At 34.9% G+C, this 22,952-nt stretch overlaps 1 protein-coding gene across 1 annotated transcript in view; it reads right to left on the reverse strand.

Annotated features, from left to right (window-relative positions):
- Window positions 1-2,569: 2,569 nt before the first annotated feature.
- KIF18A (kinesin family member 18A) overlaps window positions 2,570-22,952 on the reverse strand; it is a 38,884-nt gene continuing 18,501 nt past the window's right edge. The window contains exons 11-17 of the mRNA XM_062000152.1: window positions 21,677-21,841; window positions 20,512-20,633; window positions 19,072-19,310; window positions 8,008-8,491; window positions 7,391-7,495; window positions 4,990-5,099; window positions 2,570-3,301 (exon numbers count right to left, since the gene is read on the reverse strand). Of these exons, the coding sequence (XP_061856136.1) occupies window positions 3,159-3,301; window positions 4,990-5,099; window positions 7,391-7,495; window positions 8,008-8,491; window positions 19,072-19,310; window positions 20,512-20,633; window positions 21,677-21,841 (1,368 nt within the window). The 3' untranslated portion in view covers window positions 2,570-3,158. The remainder of the gene's footprint in view (window positions 3,302-4,989; window positions 5,100-7,390; window positions 7,496-8,007; window positions 8,492-19,071; window positions 19,311-20,511; window positions 20,634-21,676; window positions 21,842-22,952) is intronic.

Raw genomic sequence — 22,952 nt, forward strand, 5'->3', positions numbered from 1 at the left:
TGCTTTCCATAATGCTGATATGCAGCAGCAAACTCATGAATGTTCAATTAATTTAGACAGAGCCATGAATATTAAGACCTAAATTTTTGACTCAGGCTAATATTTGTTTTACATAAATGGAGAATCTGTATTAAATAAAGCAAGATGAGTCAAGATCAGCGCTCCTAGTGCCATCTATATGGCGAAACATATAAAAGTTGTCATGCATCTCACACAACAAGCAGGATGATTCACTCGTTACCTATGAAGTATTAGGTAACCAAGACGTCAGAATCTAGAGTAGTTAAGGAGCACAACATTTTTTTCAAGTAAATTTATTTTAAAGCTACTGCTTTTTTTTTTTTTTCTCTCTACACTAAATGAGATTAAATTGACCCAAACCATTTGAATTCTTGAATCAGCCTGAGTCATGTTATGTTGTGTGATATTCTGTTACATTCCATCTGGCATGATTTAACACCAAAGGATACAAGAGAGATAAATCAATTAAATATATAGTTCAGACAAATGCTATTACTTAATTTAGTTTACAAAGGCAGGCCAACAGGTAACAGGCAATGTAGATTGGCAAGGCAATGAAATGAGTTATATCTTACCCCTTCTTGCTCCCAAATTCTCCCTGCTTTCCACCTAAAAAAAACCTTGGCAATCTGACAAAAAACTTAAGCACTGAAAAGTTCTGTACTGGCATTTTGTATGTGGAAAGTGCTCTAAAGCACTTTCTGCTTATGAAGTCTAGATGTGTTCATAGTATGTAACAAAATAAATGTACAATTACCAGAACAGAGTATTAATCAACTGCCACCTGAAATGTGAAAATCCTACTTCAATCTGTTATAATTTCTGGAAACACTTATGCTGGTTAGAAGTTGTAAACACCTACCTAAAACTTGTAATCAACAACCTAGCAGATAGGAACAGGAATGACTTCTAATCTCAGTAATTTTCTCAACATACTTTTTTTCCTTCTTAGTCCCCAGATGTTTTGCAAGTCAACTGTACCAGTTCCACTCGGGGTGTGCAAAACACATTAAGAAAAGACAAGATCTCACCAGTTCTATGCTTCAAGTATCAGAATGTTGCATGCACAAGCTCATCTCAAAACCTTTCCAAATTGCCATGAACATTTATGTGTCTCATACACCACAAAAGTAATGCACATTGCAACTCTATTCATAAGCAAAGTCCAGTATGAACAAAGGAAGCTCCCTGTGCACATTTTAAGTTAAAACACTGATAATTTGAAAGAAATTCCATAAATAACATATGGTCTCTACAATTTTAGCTGTACCAGGTACCAAAAATAATAAATTAAAACCAATTCCAAAATTGTTGTTCATCACAAATATTAAGTTTACCCCCCCATCCCCTTCATTCCACTGAAATGAGTTATGCCATCTTGCTGAGATGTGGTCAAGTCACAAATTCTAGTTTTCAGGCTGTTCTGATGTTTCTTTGTTCATAAAAGCCTTTTCCACAATCAACATTTCCTCAGTGCTCATTATGCTCTCAGCATGACCCCAGGCTCACAACTGATCACCTATGCTCCCCTTTAAAATGCAAATAGGAAGATCCAGCTTTTACTCATAATTTTTAACTGCCAATGCCCATTTCTCAAGCAAACATTCCTTCCTGATGAAGCCAGACTGTGCAATGCTATCTGCTCCTCCCACAAGGGGTCCTGAAAGCTTACATAGACATTCATCACTTCCTTCTTCAGAAACTTTATGAAAAAATGCTTCTCTGGTGTGTCAAGAATCCATATGGCAACGTTCAATAGCTGGAGGAGATTTAACTGGGAAGAAGATTCATATTTGTTTGTCTAAATAGTAAAGACTAGGAAATAAAATTACAAACATCTGAAGCACTGAAACATTTTTAGGAACAAATTCAGTAAAAGTTATTAGATCATGAAATTAAACTGTTTGCTATCACAGAAAAGCTCATGATAAAATAACAGCTACCTTGGAAGCTTTTTTGAGCCCATTACTATTGCTGAAAGCCAGAACATTCTTCTGCAGCGTACTTCACATGACTTGATCGGGTTGCAAACTCTTTGCTTCAGGGAGTTGTTCGACACCACTGCAACTAGTTACCCTACTTCTTCCTCTTAAGTTCTCCTTAGTGCGGGTAAGTTAATGTATGTGCTTACATTTGCTCAGACCAAGCAGACCAGAATGATGTACCTATGGGTACATTAAGGCTTGTCAAGTCTACAATACAATTGTCACTACTTTGTCTCTTAATATTAATAATTTAACAGAAGGTAAAATATGAATGTGTACTTATAACAATACTTGTCCAAAATTAATTCACACAGTTGTCATAACAGAAGATGCAAACCAGTAATATTTATTCTAGAAGTTCAAGTCATATATTGTTTCCATTACAACAAAAAATTACTTAAAGAAACTAATAATAATGCTATTTACAACTGAATTAAAACTGAAAAACAATATTTACAACCAAGTAACAAACTGAACACAGAAAAGCTAAAAAAATTTAGATATAGTACTTCATTAAAAACACTTTGTGTAAATATTTTTCTGTCTCCTGGTACTACATTGATAGATACTATCTGGGATAACTTTTCTAACTAAAAATAAACTGGCATCTCAATGCTAAGCATGAATGCATTTTAATATTAATGTGTTTGACTTGCTTCCAAATGAAATTTTAACATTAGGAAGTTTCAGTGACAATAACTTAGCAGGTCAAAATATTATTTCTAAATTTTGAATTAGAAAGTCTCTTTAAATTGCTTACCTACAGTCAGTCTTAATTTTCTAGAGTATCACCTAAAAATTAGAGCACCACTGATCCCTTTAAACACTTGCATTGTCTGAAGTATTTATCTGTTAGTCACAAACCGAGGAAAATGCTCACAAAGGTTACGGTAAAAGGAGTAATTTGCACTTCCCCATTCCCAAATCTAAATGAATTTTTTTTTTCATTTCTTAAAATACAGATTTGTAAGCTTTAACAGGAGACAATAAGAGAACTTACTTTACAATTTAACAAAATCCTTGTATTTCCAAAAAGTGGTTCTCTGAAATAGTGCATTACTGAGACAGACATCTTCAACACAAAAATAACAAGAGTATCCCTGTTCATTTGTTATCTTATCAATCCTGCTTTAAACACCGATGAACTCAGAACTAAATCCTATTTTTTTTCTTACAAGCACGAAGTAAAAGATTTTTTGATGTCCTTGACTTCACACCCAATGCCACATTTCCTTCAGAACAGCTTCTAACTAGGTTTGACTCATCCTGTTCTTGCTTCCAGCTCCTTTTAATTCCTAGTGAAGAAAAAAACCACAGGAATAGGAGAGATTAATTCAACGAACGGAAGTAGAATTTAGCCTACATATCTTTTACATGTCTAAGAATTTTTACACTTATTTCTTGTCCTTATTGAAAGCTTAAAAATGTAATCACTCTCAACTTAGTAGTGTTGTGTACTAGTTGCCTAGAAAGTCCAACGTTTATAACCTCAACTGATACAAGATGCTATTATAAAAAGGCATGGTGGTCTCTATAAGAATGTAGAAATGTGAACATTTTAGTAATCCCTATTATTACAGAATAGTTAACACCATATAATTAAATAAAGTTTTGCGTATTTCATCCAGAATTAGCTTTTCCTCTTAGGGATTTGGTTATGTTTCATTCTTCTATAATACATGCTTTTGAAAAAAAAATACGAGTATTTTATATTGAGTTAAAACTTTAAAGAATTAAAACTCTATTTCAAAATGTGGTGCTTCACTACATAGTTTTTTATATCAGAGCAGTGATTGGATTTAGTAACTTCATAATCCCATCGTTAGTAGGAGAAATTGATATTGATTTAATAGTGTATGCACTGTGGTAAATAATTAACTATTGGTTACATTATGTTCAGGCTCAGATTTACACTTTTCAGAAGTGTATTGTAATAGAAGCTGAGCGTTTCTCATGAATGGAAGATAATAAATATTCCTAGGTACTTGCTTCTTCACATCAGTTTTTACATAAAAACATGTATGTGCTGTAAACCTGGGGCACTGTCTTTGCCAGTGGGAAAAGCTACATGATTGGACTATTCCATAAGAAGAGATTAAAACGAAATAATCTTTAATCTCCTCCATACTGCCAGAAGTGGCAATAAGACAGACTGGTTCAGTGTATTTCTGAAGATAGAAAGGAAAAGGAGAAATGGGAAGGGAGAAAAGGGAAATTGTAAGGATTTAATTAATGAAAATCTATATCAGGAATGGCACTAGGAATGGCAGATGCTTTTGGTAGGTTGTGAACTAAAGACCATTGTGCACATCTACTAAAAAAACTACTTGTAACTGATTTTGCTACAAAAAGGATTTATGTATACCTCAGAGAAACACATATAATTGTAGCCATGTAATTGTAACAGACTTTCACAGAATACCACCTGATCGTATTATTATCAGCAAAATAATTCTAAATATCACTTTAGAAGATTTTTCCTTAGGTATTGTGTTGGACCAAAATAGTCCTAAAGTTTAAAAAAATCTCAAAAAAAACCCCATCCCCATATCCATTAAAAAAACCCCATACAGTGTTATAAAACAAAGCAAGCAGTTAAAAAAGGGGTATGAAAATAATTTGAGGATTTAATTTCTTCATAAATCACACTTGGTAAAGATAAACTTGGTAGCAGAGTTCACTAAATATCACAGTAAGTACACAAACAATTTTTGGTGGAAGACTTCAACTCTTGGGAAAAAGTTTTTTCTGACAAGCTTGTAATAATATCAGATGAAAGCTTGCTATTATCTAGATAACTCGTTACACACTTGATTTTTATTTTCTAATGAATGGATATACTGTTCAAATCAATGGCTTCCTGTACTGATCAGAGCAACATATGCTGTTAAATTGACAAAATGCTGACTACCAGCCTTAATTCTGGTCCTCCTGTACAAACAGTTACCAATGCAGGGTCATACACTCAAGCTGTGACTCTTACCAGTCATTTTGGGTACTCTCAAAGCTCCACGGCTTAACATGACCTGCTGTTGAATGCGTTTTGCAGAAACAGGGTCTTGCAGGCTGCCCAATGCAGTGTTTGATGTCCAACTGGAAAAGATAACCAGAAAGGAGTTGGCTTTCAATAAAGTGAGTAAGCTACATTACAGTAGTTCAGGTCTAGCCGTGTAGCAATACATTAAATTATATTATCCAGTATTGGTAGTTCCTAAGAGAATGCAAAGAATAAAGCAGTTTATTTATGATGTATAGATATGGATATTACTCCCCTTTTTCCCTTTAAAACTTTACAAGAACATTTCAACTGTGAAAATGAGAACTAATGTTGCCACTTATGTTAAAATGCAGAGCAATATGCCATAATTTCTTTGGAAACCACAGAAGCCAGTTTGATGGTTACTGCAAACAAATTATACCAAAAAATTATCTTAATGCAGATGTTGAAATCCTTGAAATGACCAAGCTGTGTTTACTCAACAAATCACATTTGGTATTGCTGCAATAACTTTCCTACAGCCTCAACCACAATTGGAAGAGGGGAAAATTGTAGCAGACAATACTTTTTAGCTAAGCTGCAAGAAAGCTGCGATAGCTTCAAATTTATTAAGATAAAACCTCTATATCTTATTGTGACAGACTTTAAGACCTACAGTGAAAATTACGAACCTCTACATCTCACTGTTTTACACTCACCTCTAATTTCCCTGGTTCTACTCTAAGACAGATAAAGACTCATAAACCAGAAAACTCTACTAATGTCCCAAGTTTTTACATTTTTGCTGTTCCTCTAGTGTCATTGTATTATTCCTCCACTATAGTCCCTTAACCTGTACTACTTTTTTTTTTTTAATCACTTTCTATCTAAATAGAAATATATAGCAATCAGCAAAGATTAAGCCCTGCCTTGTGCCAGAGTCCAAAGATCTGCTCATGGAAGAGAACTTATGCCACTAATAATGTAATGCTATTGAGTAGAACAGCCTGTGTTATGACAGGCTTACCTCTTATCCCTTGTCCTAGCAATATAACTGTTTCAAATGATATTTCTAATGTAGACAATGTGTGAAATTAATATTTTTATTCTAACATTAGTAGGAGATTAATAACTGGAATGAACTACTTTAAACAGGGAAAGCATGGGAGAGCAGAGGGGGAAGAAAAAGAGAAAGTAATTGTATGTCATTATGCAGTTATTACCAAGAGTATTTCTAAAAATCTTAGACTATTTACTTTATGAACCAGGCTCTAGAAGCTCCCATATCCCACCCTAAAGAGAATCTAGACATCTAGCGAGTTTCAGGGAACAGGTGATTTATTTTCCTAAGTTCATAAGCAACTATTTGAAAAACAGAACATGTCAGATGTCTTTTTTCTCATCCTAAAGCAATATAGTTTATTCCTGATTCTAGAGCAATCTTGCAAAACAATTTAGAACAATAATGTCAGAACAAGAACATGAGACTGAATCACGTAAATTTGTGATCACCTAGGAAGATTATTTTAATCCCAAAGGTGCTAATAAACAGAAAAAGTGCTTCAGTTTCTTCCATGTCCTGTAATCTATCTTTAGAACTTGGGTCAACAGTCTTGAAATATTCGTTAGAAGACCTACAAAGTGGCAGCTCCACACACGGTTTAACAACAGGTGAGTCATAATATGACTTATAAAAGGTTGTATCAATTTTTGCTTTTGGAAAAAGAAAAAATGAAAATAAAACAAAAGAAAAAAAAAAAAAATTGATCCTGACCTGACAGCTAATCCTTAGGTACATAAGCACAAATTAATAAATTACAATTCCATTTAGTATCTATTCAATTTCAGCTTTACTGCTATTCCCAGTAATAAGCTTTTTTCCAGGGTTGTAAAATAGATGTGACACAAAAGGAGTTCTTCCCAGAGCAGACCACAAGAACGAAGTCATAACAACCGAGACTGGAAATGAATTATCAGAGAAACAAAGGCACTGGCCACATAAGTATTGTTAAGCACTTTCTTGAGTTTCTATTTTAGTAGTTTCTAATGTCTTCCAGCAAAGGCATAACATTTAGATTTTTCATTAATGATGGAATTTCTCTTTTCAGAATTATGTATCATCTTTCTATTTTGAGTAGACAGCAGATATGGAAGACATGATATTAGTTTTTATGCGTTAAAACAACAGAAGTTCCTAAACCGAGAGTAAAAATGATTCCATGCAACTTGTCAGAAAAAAAGTGATTTGAATTGTTAAAAATATTTGAGTCAGAGCATCTCATAGATACCTCCAGGTGCCCTGTATAAGAGGTTTTGATATTTGAAATGTAATACTGAAGCTCAAGTGAAAACACAAGAAGTGAATACAGACTAATTTGTAGAGAGTATATTTGTATATTAATCTTACCTTAACATTTTCCTTTTGCTCTCAGCAGCAGACGTCATGGCCATATACGAGGGCGTCTCAAATGCTGAAGTAGAATTTTTGTTTTTTAAGGAAGAGATATTAAGTCTGAAACCAAAGAGTTACATTTTAGTGTAATCTGTTCTGGGTAGATATCTATCGAATTTGTTCTTCACTGAAAATAAACATAAGTTGAAAAACAATATTGGAAATAGTTTTCAAATATTACCGTAGGCATCTTTGCAGGACTTCACACAAAGCAGACTGACATTGAAAGACTCCATTGTTAAAAGAAGTTAAGGTAGTCTTTCTATAGACAGGAAAAGTAAAGCTTAGAGAAAGTAACTTGTCTGAGGCATCATGAACAATTTTACAATGGCTGTATTTTCTTTTTGGTATAAATCTTGTAAAACAGGGTAAGCTTTCAGCTTCATCTCTTCCTACTAACATACCATTGAGATGAAATAATAGCAGAATTGACTCTTATGCTGATTCAAATTGAGGGTTTCATTTTCAAAATGTTGGATTTCCAAATAAAGTCGATTTCAGTGGAAAAATGCAGCATGAATATAACAGAATTAAATTAATTAATGCTTTTTCCCAGTGTAACCAGAAAATACCTTTGCAGAATGCTGTTACTGGGTGGTTTTAACTCCTTCACAGATGAGTCCCTAGACGTTTCAGTTATTTCATCTGTCCTTTCACAGATAGTTACTGTTGTGTTCATGTCATCTTCGTTGTGCTCTTGGATTATGTCAGATGCAGAGTCCATCATACTTGCCTTTTTCACTGGCATATCTATAGTAGACACATTGTTTTCCTGGAAGCCTGCAAGGGGTAAAGCTTTCTTTACCACAGTTTGTGTATTGCAACTTTGTAGCGGCTTTCTGCAAACTTCTGGTGTGTATATTATGGGGTGGACCTCCTTGGTAAGAGAATCCTCTAGATGATGGAGACTGGAATGCTTGTGAGCAACAGGAGTTTGAACTGTGACTGGAGAGTCCATCAGCCTCCGCTTCGTTCTTTTCTGTGGTGGTCCTGCATATTCTCCTAGTTCTGATGTATTTTTATTAGTTTCTTGTGATGGTGTACAAGAAGTTGAACCTGTGCAACGTAGGCAACAACAGGGCATTTACCTATATTTGCTATGTATATTTTATATATGTATATTCATATTGAAATATGTTTATTAGCAGAAATTATTACAAATACTATTCATTTATATATTAATTTGACCATATAACCAAAGTTACTTGTTGCAGCATTGTCCAGATGGTAGCATTTGTTCTGTGGCACTCAGAGTATTATAAATATGCATAGGCTGACATAGTTAATCCCAGAAATATTACAAGTAATTACAAGTAATCACAATTAAGATATGACATAAGACAACAAGGAAGAGTAAGAGTATTGAAAGTGATCACATTATCATGACACAACATTTCATTTAATATGGTACTATGACAGTAATCTACAGCTGCCTCCAGATCATGCCGTGTTTTCCCTAGCAAGTACCATGCAGTAGAATGAGACAGACTGTTGTAAAAGGAATCACATAGAATCACCTAGAGGGACAAAACTCTTGAGAAAACAGTGTTTTGGAAAAGGAGAGAGAAAGAAGTTACTTGGATCCTGTCATGTCAATACATCAACTCTGGGGGAAAAAAAAGGCTTTTTACTAAACATCCCACTCTTAAAAATAAGAACACAAGCCATGCAGCAGTAATTGGGCATTCCTGTTCATCCCCATCCTTCCTGAACTGTCATAATGTTTTTATTTCCAAGTAGGTAGTAATAAAGACTGTCTCCAAAGTAAAAGAGAAAAGGCCTTTCTTCTATCCAAGTTTTTACTAATGAGAACATTTTTAATACACAGGTCACTGTTCAAAGGGCCAGGCAAGTGAGAACTTCAGCAGTCAATAACAGAAAGGATTTTTTTTTTTTTTCCAACAAATAAACAGTAGGAGAGGGCTAGTCAAAAGCCCAAATGCTTCTGTATTTAACTTTCAGTGCAAATTTAAGGAAAATGGTCAAGACTATAATTCTTAAAATGTCTATGGATTGATTCCACTTCAGCTGGCAGCCACAGCACCATACTTTTCCTTTCTGCATTGTCTATTCCACTCCTATGAGCAACGGTAAAAAGAGCTCCTGCTTTTTAAATTGCTGCAAGTTCCTCAGGAATTCACTATGGTATTCATAAAACAGTGTCAATAAATATTTATTTCTTCTAAAATGTCATTCCACTTTTGCCACAGACTAAGAAAGTTAGTTTGAACTCAGTCTGAATGCTTCTTCAGTTCTCTCACGTGTTAACACGTAATAGCATTTTAGCTATTTCACAAAAATCCTTTGAAGAGGAGGAATACTGATTAAAACACCTATTGCATTATTCCACGCTTTGTTCCAAGTTTGATTTCTTACAAAGAGCAAAGATGAAATGATTGCTCTTTGACATTGACCACCTCAGTCATTTAGTTTTGATCTCATTGCCCAGTTACAACCCAAGATGCAACATGCACAAAGCTTTAAGAATTACAATTCCTCAAGTGACCTTGGAAGTCAGATGTCTTGAGGAAAAGACCCAAATAGGAACCTCATTGAAGGAAAGCCATCAAAGGATGGAGGATGATCTCAGCACCAGTCTTTTGTACACACTTTGGATCTAGCCATGTCCTGTGATAGATTCCTCATGCCAAGGTACATATGATGATGCCAAATTAAAATATACAAATTAGAGCTGTGAGGAGACAGGAAAATACTTGAAGATCCAGTATTTGTAAAAACAAAGTGTGTACAAGTAGCAAGTAAATTAGATGCTAATACATAGGCCACAAACCTATGTTGCCAGAACTTTGTTCAATAATGACACAGTAGAAAGAAGAGTAAACATTTATTCCTCACTCAAGGGCTCAGTTTCAGGAAGAACAATGTTTAAACTACTATGGTTCAACAAATATACAATATCTTATCCAACATTAAAAGCAGGTTTATTTAAGCTAAATTGCTTATGGGAAATGATGCCTGGGCGATGACATGAACATTTACAATTCTATTATGCTGTTCCCATCGTTGAACAAACACAGGAAACTGGGGGGTTGGACTAGACGATCTCTAACGGTCCCTTCCAACCCCTACTACTCTACGAATCTATGAGTCTATGGAACTCAGGTCTGAGTACAATTTGACATAAAATAACTGAATTGTGAATTTGTGTGTGTGCCTGTGTACAGTTCCCTTGATAATATATGTAAAGGATTTTTTTTTTGTTAAAATATATATATATATAAAAATCTTCTCATAACTATTCTTAGTCTAACTCATGATCAACATTCACTAGGTAAAATGCAGCATGTTTTTGAGAACACACAATAGCTCAACTGTAATCCAAACATAAGCAAATTCAGAATATTCTCCATGAGCAGCAAAGTGGAAAGGGTAGTAAAAGTTCCACAAATAACTTTTACCTCCACCAGAATAAACATAAGCCTACTTCAAGGTCAACATTTTTCTCCAAGACTTCGTAGTATTTCATTGGTAACAAGTAAGAAGGTTATTTATGACCCAGTTATAATATGTACTCTGTGACACTATCAGCAATGCTATGTTTCATTAATGTGCTTGCTCTTCAATTTTGGTTTCTTGAGTACAATATTATTCTTGTATGTATGTAAAAGATTGTTCTTTCTTTAAAAAAAAAAAAATTCTAATCTTCACAACCAAAAATTGAGGCCAAAGCTTTGCAAGCCTTTTTAACAGCTTATGTCCTTAAATACAAGAACATCTATAGATCTTGTGTTTAAAACAGCTATCAAACATTTCTGGACACATTCTAAAATATTAATTGATTAGGTTTTCCTCCTACTGATCTGCCTCTGAAAATGTGTGTTTCGGGAAAAATGATGGTTAGAATTCTATTTGTCTGTTATTACATTAGGACAGGGAGGTTTCAGTTTCAGAAAGTTTGTTTACCGTAAGACACTGATGTTTCGCTAATGTCCTAAAGTTACTAGGAAGGAAGTCTGATGAAGAACCATTTCAATGAGAGTGCCAAGTTTTAGAAGCTTCTCCAAGACTAAATACTGGAAGCATTTTTAAATTAACTGTAAATACAAGCATTTAAACTGTGAAATTAATAGGTAAAGAATAGAAAGGTATTGCCAACATTAATAATTTGTTACATTTTATCAAAATGAAGAGTTTTTCATCCTGTAATACAAGTAGTTCTCTATAAGGCAAATACAAGCCACTAGTAAAAACCCAGACCTATTTTTAAGATCTATTTATTTCTAAAATGAAACTCATTGGAAAATGAAGTTTAAACAAAACTAGTTTTTCTTGCCAGTTAAGTATTGGAAAGCATATAAAATATTCAAGAAGTGTCTCTCCTCAAAGCTTTTTGAGAAACCATTAAGTTGCTCCTAACACAGTAAACAAAAGCATCACCAGCAATATCATAATTAACTTGGTTTGACTAAATAACAAAGCAAATATGACGTAGCAAAAACACCAACCCCGGTAGCCCAATTCCGCATTAGCTTGCTGTTATACAGTATGTATCTCCAACAGTTGTGATCTGATATAAACACAAACACAGCAAGAAAAATACCTGTGTTAAGTAAGCAAGGTACTGCCACAGTTGGGGTGGTTTTTTTTTTTTGCATTGAGAATGCGGCAGCTATTAAGTAAAATACTTTACATACAAAAGAGACCATTTGCAGTTACCTCAAAAGCTACCCAATATTAAAAACATTACTATTCAGAGGCATAATTTAATATACATTGAAATTCTATGGAAAGAAAATATTTAGTACCACAAGCTGACACACAAGTAATATATGTCAAAGAAACACCACACCTTGTCTTTCCTAAATACTAAATTCATACAATTTTTGCATAATTTTCATAGAATCGTTACACTTGGAAGAGGCCTTTAAGATCATCAAGAGCAACCACTCACATTGCCAGGTCCATCACTAAACTAAACCATATCCCTCAGCATCTCATCTATGTGTCTTTTGAATATCTCTAGGGATGGTGACTCCACCACCTTCCTGGGCAGCCTGTTCCCATGCTTAATAACCCTCTTCTTAATAATCCCCTTGGTAAAAAAGCTCTTCCTCATGTCCAGCCTAAACCTCCCGTGGTGCAACTTGAACTCCTTTCCTTGTATTCTGTAATTTGTTACTGGAGAGATCGATCCACACCTCAGTACAACTCTACTTCGGGTAGTTGTAGAGAATCATCATACCTCCACTCAGCCTCCTCTTTAGGCTAAACATCTTCAGGTCCCTCAGCTGCTCCTCATAAGACTCTTTGTCCAGACTCTTCACTAGCTCTGTTGCCTATTTCTGGACATGCTCCAGCACACCTTAATGTCCTTTTTGTAGTGAGGTGATCAGAACTGGACACAGTATTTAATGTGCAGCCTCAGCAGTGCCAAGTATGGAGGGGACAATCATCTCCTTGGTCCTGTTGGTCACATTATCTTTGATACAGGCTCGGATGTCACTAGCCTTCTTGGCCACCTAGGCACACTGCTGGCTCATGTCATGTTGTCAAATAACACACCTAGGTCCTTTTCTGCAAGACAGCTCTCAAGTTGCTCTGTCCCAAGCTTGTACTGTTGCACAGGGTTGTTGTGGTCCAGTGAATACTTCAAACAATTTTAGAAAACATGGTCATTTGTCACTCCATGGCTTGTATTGCAATGGGACAGCTAAAACTAGGCAGAAGTAGTTCCTCTAAATCCTACTTGAGACGGAAAAAAAGAAAAATCTCCAGAACAAAAGATTTCAGCATTTTAAGTGGCAAATGTGAGCTTCTAGTATTGAAATAACACAGAAGAAACATTAATTTTATAGTAGGTTGGCTACTAAATCCAAGGTATTTGTATATTTTTAGGCAATGCTTTCTCTCAATAATCTCAATTTTAACATGATACTGTTGAGTGTTTGTAGGTGGTATGTGTGTATATGTTACATGTGTTAGCAAATGCTTTATTTAATTTAACCTCCCACAGACCACTTATACTGATGAACTCACAGCAGTATGTTGTGGCAAATCCCGTAAGTAAAAATGGGTTACAAAATACATATTTGACAAACCCAGAAGATATTTACTGGCAACTGTTACACTTGAATGGTCAATGGGATTTCCATTGCACTGGAACTTGAAATTACAAGTCAATTGACTCTAGATTTGTCCTGTTATCACTGTCTGGCTTACGAGTATGTTACTGACAACTAGTAAAAACAGGATACTGAAGACAGTGTAACAGTGGACCAAGTATGACTATTCCTATTTTCTTAAAGAACAAATATAAATACTTCCTGAATGGATGGCTAATGCTAATCATTAAGTCCTGTCATTACTTCTCTACTCCACATTCCAACTCTAAAGAAAATCTCCAAACTTGTCCCATAATAAGGTAGGAAAATGATGTTTATGGTTTGTATTTGCTTCTCATTTTATGGTCAGTTCCATCTTTTACATCAGAATGATCATCATGATTCAGTGATATTAAGTTTACTTTTTATTTCATCTACAAAAAATGAATCACTATATATTTCACAGAAATATCTGCAGTTAACCTGATGGAGTAGCCTAAAAGAAAAGTTTGGAAGCTGTAATTTCTTAGCTAGTGCTTTCAGCTACAACATTTGTCTTCAGAAATCAGCATTGTACCAAATGTAGTTAAAATAATAGATCAGATATTTGCTGATCTTTAAATTCAGGTTGGTAACTATAAAAGATAATTCTCAAAATTATTTTAGAAATTATTTTTAAGAGATCCACTCAATTTAAAAACAACAGTTATTCTCCACTGACCAACCAGCCCCCAGCAAATGTTATGAGGTGGTTTTGGTCATTAGTTTGTTTTATTATCTGTTCCAAAAGATTGCCTAGAACAACTGATTTATCAAAAGAGAAATGTAGTAATATTAGATATCTACAGCTCTGTTACTATGAACAGCAGAACGCAGTATTTGTGAAACATGAGTCACAGCAAAACTGAGTATAGAGTTCATGACAAAACAACTCTGATGAACTGGGTTAGTTCTAATTGACACTTGGGACAAAATAATAGCCAAGACTTTTCTTTTTCTGGAACTCATGCTAATACATGCATAAAGGGATTATTTCTGGAAACTGGGCTAAATTAAATCTACCAGGTTGTTCTGCTAAAGTGAAATCAAATATTAATGCATTCATTTCAATAAATATTTCTGGGCTATCAATGATTGATCCAATTACAATACTAATCATACACTTTCATTCTTTTAACAATTGACTCACAGAATTCTAAATTGCAAATGAGTTCTAGTGAACACTTCAATTATTTAGTAACCCTGTTACCCAAAGTCATCACTGTGGTAGCCAGTTTCACAAGAGTTTTGCAAACAACATCTGCCAACTCCAAAAGGCTAAAAAAACCCTAATCAAGCTGCATTCTTGTGGTGTACACACCAGTGGTCAGGTGTACTACTTTATATAGCATGAGGAAAAAATACTTAGTCACATAGGACAGGGTGAAAAAAGTGGTCAACAGAACAAATCTTTCCTATACGTGACACACGTTTTCCCTGCTTTTAATCAAGTCTTTTACTACCTAAAACTACACCTTAATTTTTCCTGACATGCAAAATAATAAACCGACTTCACTTTCGGACGTTTGTGACAAGGGGAGGTAATGGATAACATTTCTTTTGGTTTTTTTTTTTTTTTTTTTTTTTTTTCCTCTCCTGTAAATCAATTCCATTCTCTCCGTGGTAAAGTACAGTAAGGCTCCCGGAAATGGGATGCCTGAAACAATGCCAAGAACTTTCCCATTCACAGAAATACTTGCAAATACCAGTCAGAGCTCTCCACACCCAACAGTCCATATGCTATAAATACTGTATGGCTCTCCATTAACCAGCACCCAAGCATGGGGGCCCAGATACATTTTCAAGTCAACCTATATTGTTTTCATAGCTTGCGTTTTACTTGATACAAATAGATGAGCTGTTCAAGAGGTTGCACGTTGATGGTTTCATGAAGCATATACAAGCTTAACCTAATGTTTTAACATATTTGTAAACAAAAATGATACTGGAAAGCCAGCATTTCCTCTACAAAACAATTCTAATTTATAATAAAGGTCAGAAAAAATAGTATGGGTGTATGCTTAAAAATGGTATACCCCCTGATAAAACAATTGCTTAAAAAATAACCACACTGTCTATATCAATAGGAGAGTTAAGACATGTTGTAGAGACCTCATGTTAGGGCTTCACAGTGAAACTGAACAAGAGCACAAGTTCTGAAAAAAATGTATTTTTCAGCCACTTTAAAAACCAGAAAAGAGATTAGCAAGGAAACTCAATATAGTATAACAGGAATAAACTCAGTGGGGTAAACTAATGTTTTGTAAACATAGAAAAATTTTTCTTTTAATGACTAGATAATGGCTTCATTTTAGATTAAAATTGAGGGTATTCCATTTATATGATTTAAAAAATAAAAGTCAGTCAGAAATTTAAGACTTACATACTTGTAAGTTCACTGCCAAGATGTCCTTTTAGATCATTACACATAGAGTGTGTTAGCTCTGCAAAACAACTGTTTGTTAGATCTAGATCACTTGTCATGCACAGCTGAGTTAATATGGCACTGTCTAAACAAATTGAAGAGCAAAGAACATTAGCTTACAACAATCTGAATTTTCTGAGAGATATTTCTAGTACTCAGAGTAGTGCTATAGTGCAGATGACTATGTGCTATCCTTTGGTTGGACGAGATGGCTGATTAACAGTCAGCTAGTGATGTACATCTCTGACTCTCAGAGCAAGATATTTTACAGATGGTGTTCAAAGAATTCAAAGGTTAAAGGAAAAACTAGACAAAGAGGTTTACACCTGCAGTGAAGAGCTAGGTGTGCTCTGGCAAAGCTTATGAACTTTAAGTAGCTGTTTCTAAAAGTCAGAGTTTTTAAGCCCAACAATTGACAATATTGTTGCGCTTAAAATATTGATAACTTGACTACAAAAGCAGATGCAGAATGAATGCCCAAAGAGTATCTTCTCCCAATATGACCTCATATTATTTAATGCAGAGGAGACCCTTTCCAAGAAAGGGATCTTCATTAGAAACAAAGATTATTTATGCACTACTGGAATTCCTTGGTATTTATCAAAGGTAATATCAAAACAGCTCCATACAATGAAATAGGCATATTTGGAACATTTTTCAAGACTTATTTCTGGAAGATACTTCAAGCAAAATTTGGAATAAAAAGCCCTACCCTTTCACCTTTGCTATCCTTCCCTTTACTTTTTATATATTCTTTTCAACACATCAATTATTAGCTTGACTTCCTTCTTCAGGATCAGCTAGTGAAATGTAGGTCATTCCAGAGAAACCCATGAGAAGTTAAGGCCATGCTTTCACAGCTTTTCACATTCTACAGGAATTATTTATCTGCTTCAGCCTTTTGAGGACAATGGTTATCAGAAAAGTTATTTATGTGACTTAAGGGATTCTAATTTATGGGAAAGAACTCAATGCATTTCCATTTATAGCAATGTCATGCTTCTCTCTAAAACAAGCGCCTGCAAAAGGTGGAATTATAAAATGATTAGTGTCTCATGTTTTATGTCATGCATAACTCAACAGTTTATTTAAATACAGATGTTTTTCTACATCACTGCCATTTTGACTAACAGTAACTTGTAGTTTGCTAATGCATTTGAAATTACCAAACATGGATAACATATGGGCACTGCATATCATCTTAGATACTTTTGAGTTCAAGGTAATCCATTAAAAAAGTTTAAATTGAGGAAGAATTTGTGTTTTCCTCCTAACTTTTTGTATATGAGTAGCATCTTATTTTTCCAGAGAGATTTGACCTCTAAAAAGTATTCTGTTAAATACTTAGTAACATAGGTTCAAAAGCAACACATCACGTTTGTTTGAAAGGGATAGATTTAGAGATTAGGAAGAAGTTCTTCCTGCAAGGGTGGTGAAGCAATGGAACAGATTGCCCAGAGAGGCTGTGGCTGCCCCATCCCTGGAAGTGTTCAAGGCCAGGCTGGATGGGGCTGTAACCTGCTCTAGTGGAAGGTGTTCCTGCCATTGTGGGAGAGGGGCAGTTAGAACAAGATTATCTTTAAGGCCCACTCCAACCCAAACCAGTCTGATTCTACATGTTGCCAGCAGACTTGCTACACTCTTCCTCTACGATGCTCTAGACTTACGCTTCAACTGAAAGAAAATTATATTGCCACTAATTATTTTTTTCTCTCTGAGAAAAAACTTGTGAGACAGTAACACTAGCTGACATATTTATATAGGAAGCTTTAAATGGGATATTTAAAAAAATTACTGTTCTCAACTTACAGCATGAAAAATAAAACTCAAGCCACTCAAATCAAGAGCAGAAGTGATGACAAGCTGACATCCATGCAATAATGTTATATGAGATATGGATTTTCATATAACGAATTCAGATGACTGTGTAGCACATGGCTAATGTTGTGGGAGCAGTTGTTTGGTTTGTCTGTTGTTTTTTTTGCCATCTTTGTACAAAACACCATTTCCTTCCCAGAATATTGAACAAATAATATATCTACAAGCCAAGCGTGTGAGACAATCTGTGTAAATCTTCCTTTTCGTTCTTAGGTCAGCTCTTGATAACCTTTGCCAAGTACAGTTCTGAGATGGCTTCAGGAAGACGGAATTAGATTATTGAATAATTTTTCATATTTCAAGGAAAAAAGAAATTACAACATCCTTCCTATTTCTGATTGGGATGTTGCCCTTGCACTACTTCACATTTTCCCATGCAAATGTATTTTTCTGATATACATTCTGCACAAGAGAAACTGATTTCCATGACATGGTATCAGCTAGTAGTTCAACATATTTTCAATGTCAATTCAAACAAACAGAACTGAAGAAGTATTCCAAAGTATTTATTTCGTGCCCAACAAAAAAAACAGTTAAAGCACTGGTAAGTGTATTGGCCCACAAGAGGCTGAGATTTTGCTGTTATCCCTCAGCACAGCACCTTCTGTAAGGATTCCGCATCCCTTTTAACCCAGGCTACATACCAGGTCAATTCTCTTCACAGCTAATGAAAAGCCAACTACACAGAGTTATGGGATAAAAATCAGAGCCATGAGAATGCAGCAAATGGACTGTCAAATCCTTTGGTTCTTAGAAAGCTTACAAAATATGGTTCTAAACTGATTCTGGGTCAACCTGTAAATAATAGGACATCCCAGCCCCCTCAAGGTCATTACTTTAAACTGTAGTAGCTACTAAACACTTTGAATCACTTCACAGAATTCTACTACTTACAGATACTATGATTCCTTTTTCACCAGTCACGTGAAAGATTCAAACAGAACCATTAAAAATACTCATATAATCTGATGATAATATAATATTGATGCATGGGCTTTGTTAAAAGAAATTAGGAAGTTCTGTTAGCAGAGTGTGTCTAGCCGTTGAAAAGTAAACTTTCCTCTTATATCCAATGAAGAATGGTATATAACTTACAGGAATTGGGTGTGAGGCTCAGATTTACATTTGGCTTCAATATTTGCAGAAGTATGCAGCTACTGTGTTTATGGATGACATTTCAATTTTGCAAAAGACATTTAAAAGTATTTCCAACAAATTAATTCTATACTTACGGCATGGGGTGTTTGGTCTGCTCAAAAGTTGTGGGAATGCCAAGACAGTCAGCAACTTTAGTTCATGGTTTTGATTTTGTTCATTTTCTTCAGTCTGGTCAGCCCAAACTACTGATTTTTGTCTTTGAATCAGCTGCTCAACCTCTTCAAATTCAGTCTCAGTTAAATTATTGGTCAATCCAGCTTCTTTCAAAGTCAGGTATTGCTTACGAAGAACTGGAAGCAAAGTACTTAGTACTCTGTAAAACAACAGGAAGTAACACAAACATGAGTAAACCATAACCCGATCCTCACTAGCACTGTCACTACTCATAGCACAAGGGATTTTTTTTTTGAGCCATATTTCTCTCTTCAAAATCTTGTATGCCACTGTACATTTACTAAGCATAGTTTTTCTCAATGTCCACGATCCTCAGTCTGTCCAAACACAACATAAATACATTGTATCTTGATCAAGTTCTGACTTTCTAAAATTAAGTATCAGATAAATCAAGAAGAGCATAAATCAAATGTGATTTAAACCAAGCACATCTTAATTAGATGCACACAGAATCTTATTAGAAGGCTAGTTCAAATAAACTCAGATACTAGGATCCTTAATTAAAGATTGGAATACATTAAGATCTACACATAACCACAAATCAAATTATAAGTGACAAAAGATCAGGAATTCCACGTGAACACAAACATTCATTAACTGTGGAGTCAGTAGCATGACTTAATAGTAGATTCAATCAATAGGGAAAGCGATATGTACATAAAATCCCAAAGAAGTAGCTCTGTAATTACTAATAATACAGCTTCAAAAATTCTGCTTTCAAGTTTTGCAGGTTCATACGTTAGTTTTTGTAATATTAGCTGTTATATTCCATTTTGCAATGATTTTCTTATAAATTAAATATACTTATTTACTGAACAAATTCAGGATTACTTCCTGTTCCTTATGTCACACTGAAACCTAGTCCCCAATGTTTTCAAGAGACTGAAAATAGAATAAAAGGTGATGCTTACCTGCAAAATCAGCTTTTTTTAGTCTTATTAGCTATCTAAGTTTAATAGCAACAATTTTTAATATAGAAAAATTAATGTCTAAAAGTGCAAGACATTAAAAGAGAAGACAAATATTTCTCAAAAAACCCATCCTGAATAGGACACCTTGATCTATTGAACAATTTATAAAAGCTATGCAAAAAAAAAAAAAAAAAAAAAAAAAAAAAAAATCAATAGATATATGAAGCACTAGAATACACATGCACTTTGTTAAACTATGGTGGATTAAGATTTATGAAGTTATTATTTTACATATCTTTTTCCTTAAGAAAACACAATTCTAATCTAGAAAGGGCTGAGTAAAATTCTGTTTCAACTAAAATTAAATTCTATAGATACATCTTTTGGTTACAAACATCAGAAGTTTTACTATTATGAAATCACACTTACTTTTCTGTCTGCTTATAATGCTGATCTTGAAGGGCCACCAGAGATAACATGTGCTTGATCTGGGCTTTCAGATCCTTGACTTCTAGGTTTAAATGGCAACACTGCAGATCTTTACTGAGTTCCTTGAGAAATTAGCAAGAAAAAAAACCAAACAACTGCACATCAAGCTGGTAACTAGAAACTAAAATTTAGAATAAAAATAATATTAATTCATCACATATTGAAAAGTAAGGGTAGAGTGGATCTATATCATCATGATCATAGAGTTTTACGGTAGAAAAGTAGAAATTCTTTATTTACATGCATAAGTTTTGCTTTGTAGATTCCTTTGACCAATAGTGGCTGTAAGAATCTAACATGCACGCATGTCCTTATCTACGTACACTCAAAAAGACATCTGACTTCTGCATACTTGATCACATCCAAGTTTTAGTGACATTGCCTAGAAAAACTCTTCACTATATTCATTTATCTTCCTGAGATCCTGCTGCAAGTATATTAACTTCTTCTTAATTTCTTTTCAGTTATCAACACATTTTAGTAACCCAAATGAAAACACAGGTATTGAAATGCTGCATTATACAAGTCACATAAGTGTTCCTTACACTGCCATTTAAGCCACTCCAATTACTGCCCGAAAGCACTTTTCCTTTTCTCCTTGTTCGTGCATCTTATCTACTGCCAGCTCTGCTGCTTGAGGTGAAGTATGCTGAGCTGACTTTACTTGCTAAAACTCGGTAGAAAACTTCTTTCCTTCTTCGCACTCCTCCCCTACCACCCTCCAAAAAAGGGGTTTTTTTGGCCAGCCTAAGAATTAGGTTGTTATGTGGTTCAACGAGCATCAGGAGCTACTGTAAAGAAGTGTATGGCAGGAGCTAGGATTAACACTGGTAACCACCTGTACTGCTCAGCCATAGTACCTGCTGTCCTTTAACGTGCATTTTTGTATGTAAGTGTATGCTTTCATAAACAGGGAATACTTGCACGAAAGTGAGGTACTTTTAGAGCACGAGAACAGAAGCAGCTAATGCTAGAATTTGAAACCAACCTGAAAGAACGGCAAAAGCCATGAGTCAAAAACAAGATAGACGAAAACAACTCTTAATTATAGGCAGGTGTTGTCTACAATAGATGAAATGTGCCCTTGAAGTGAAAGGCATTTTACCTTTGGCATACACCCATCTTGACCCAGGAGGCACATTTCATTTTCAACACGATGCAGCCAACTGTTATTTTCTTCGAAGTGTTGAACCTCCTCTTCTTTCCTCTTCTGCATGTGTAAGCGGTGGGTTCTAAGCATCGCAAGCCTTTGATCCCGCTTGCAAGTGGCCTACAAATCAGGATTTAAAGGGAATCCTTTCAAATGATATTCACAAACATTTCTATCTAAAAGAAGATTTTTTTCCCCGTACTTTTATACTCAGTTGAGCATAACAAACATTTTGCATTTTTGACAGTTTAATGGAGTTAAGTAGCACATTGTCCTCACAGGCATTACTGAATTCTATTTAAACATTCTCAGGTTTTTTTCCTGGAAGCCCTTATAACAGACTATAGTATTTTGATTATTCCTTTAAAGAAAAATACAGGGCATTTGATCAATTTCAATTATCTTAAGTTGGAAAGACTGGAAAAACTACACATGCCCATACAAACACACTTCTACATACAACATAACCTAATGATTTCTAGTAACTCACCCTTGAGCATGAAGAGGGAATTTTATCTCTTTTGTTTTCCCAGTACAGTAAGTCATAGAAAAAGCCTGCTAAAGAATAAAGTATTTGGCAAAAGGAAAGTCCTCTACCTTCAAGCATCAAAATTCTTCTGATGCTTCTTCTGATATCTGACAACAAAAAGGCACAAAACCAGCAACAGCAAGCTGGATATAAATGAAGGCAGTGTCCTAACAAGGCAGAGGAGATTCTTTCTACTCAGAGGACAGCTATAGTCTGGAGTATAGTTTAAAAACTAGGGTGCTAAATCAACTAGTCATAGAGAACTTTAACTCTACCTGGAGTCCCCAGAGTTCACCTTTAGTTAACAAAAACAAACAACAAACCACAAATATTTGATGTATACTGCTACACTCAACCAAAACATACAGAACTCTGTTTTTAAAAATTATATAAACTAAATACCTGCACCCATATGTTTCAAAATAAGCAGTCTAAATGAATACATCAATGAGAATAAATCTACATATTTGGAATAGCAGGTCAAATTAGGTCTATTATAAAATGTCATAAGACACTCTGAATGCATCTCTGTAACACTGCACAAAGAGAAAATTACTAACTGGTCCCCTTCTGCACATACCATAGAAACAGTAGGTGGTGAGATGCAGATTGCATTTCTTATGCTGACTTCCCAAAACGCTTAACTTCACCAACATGCCATGCAGAACAGAACTGGTATGGTAAAGACACCTGAGCTACCTG

Source organism: Colius striatus, chromosome 7 (assembly GCF_028858725.1).
Source record: "Colius striatus isolate bColStr4 chromosome 7, bColStr4.1.hap1, whole genome shotgun sequence".
Classification (NCBI taxonomy): Eukaryota; Metazoa; Chordata; class Aves; order Coliiformes; family Coliidae; genus Colius; species Colius striatus.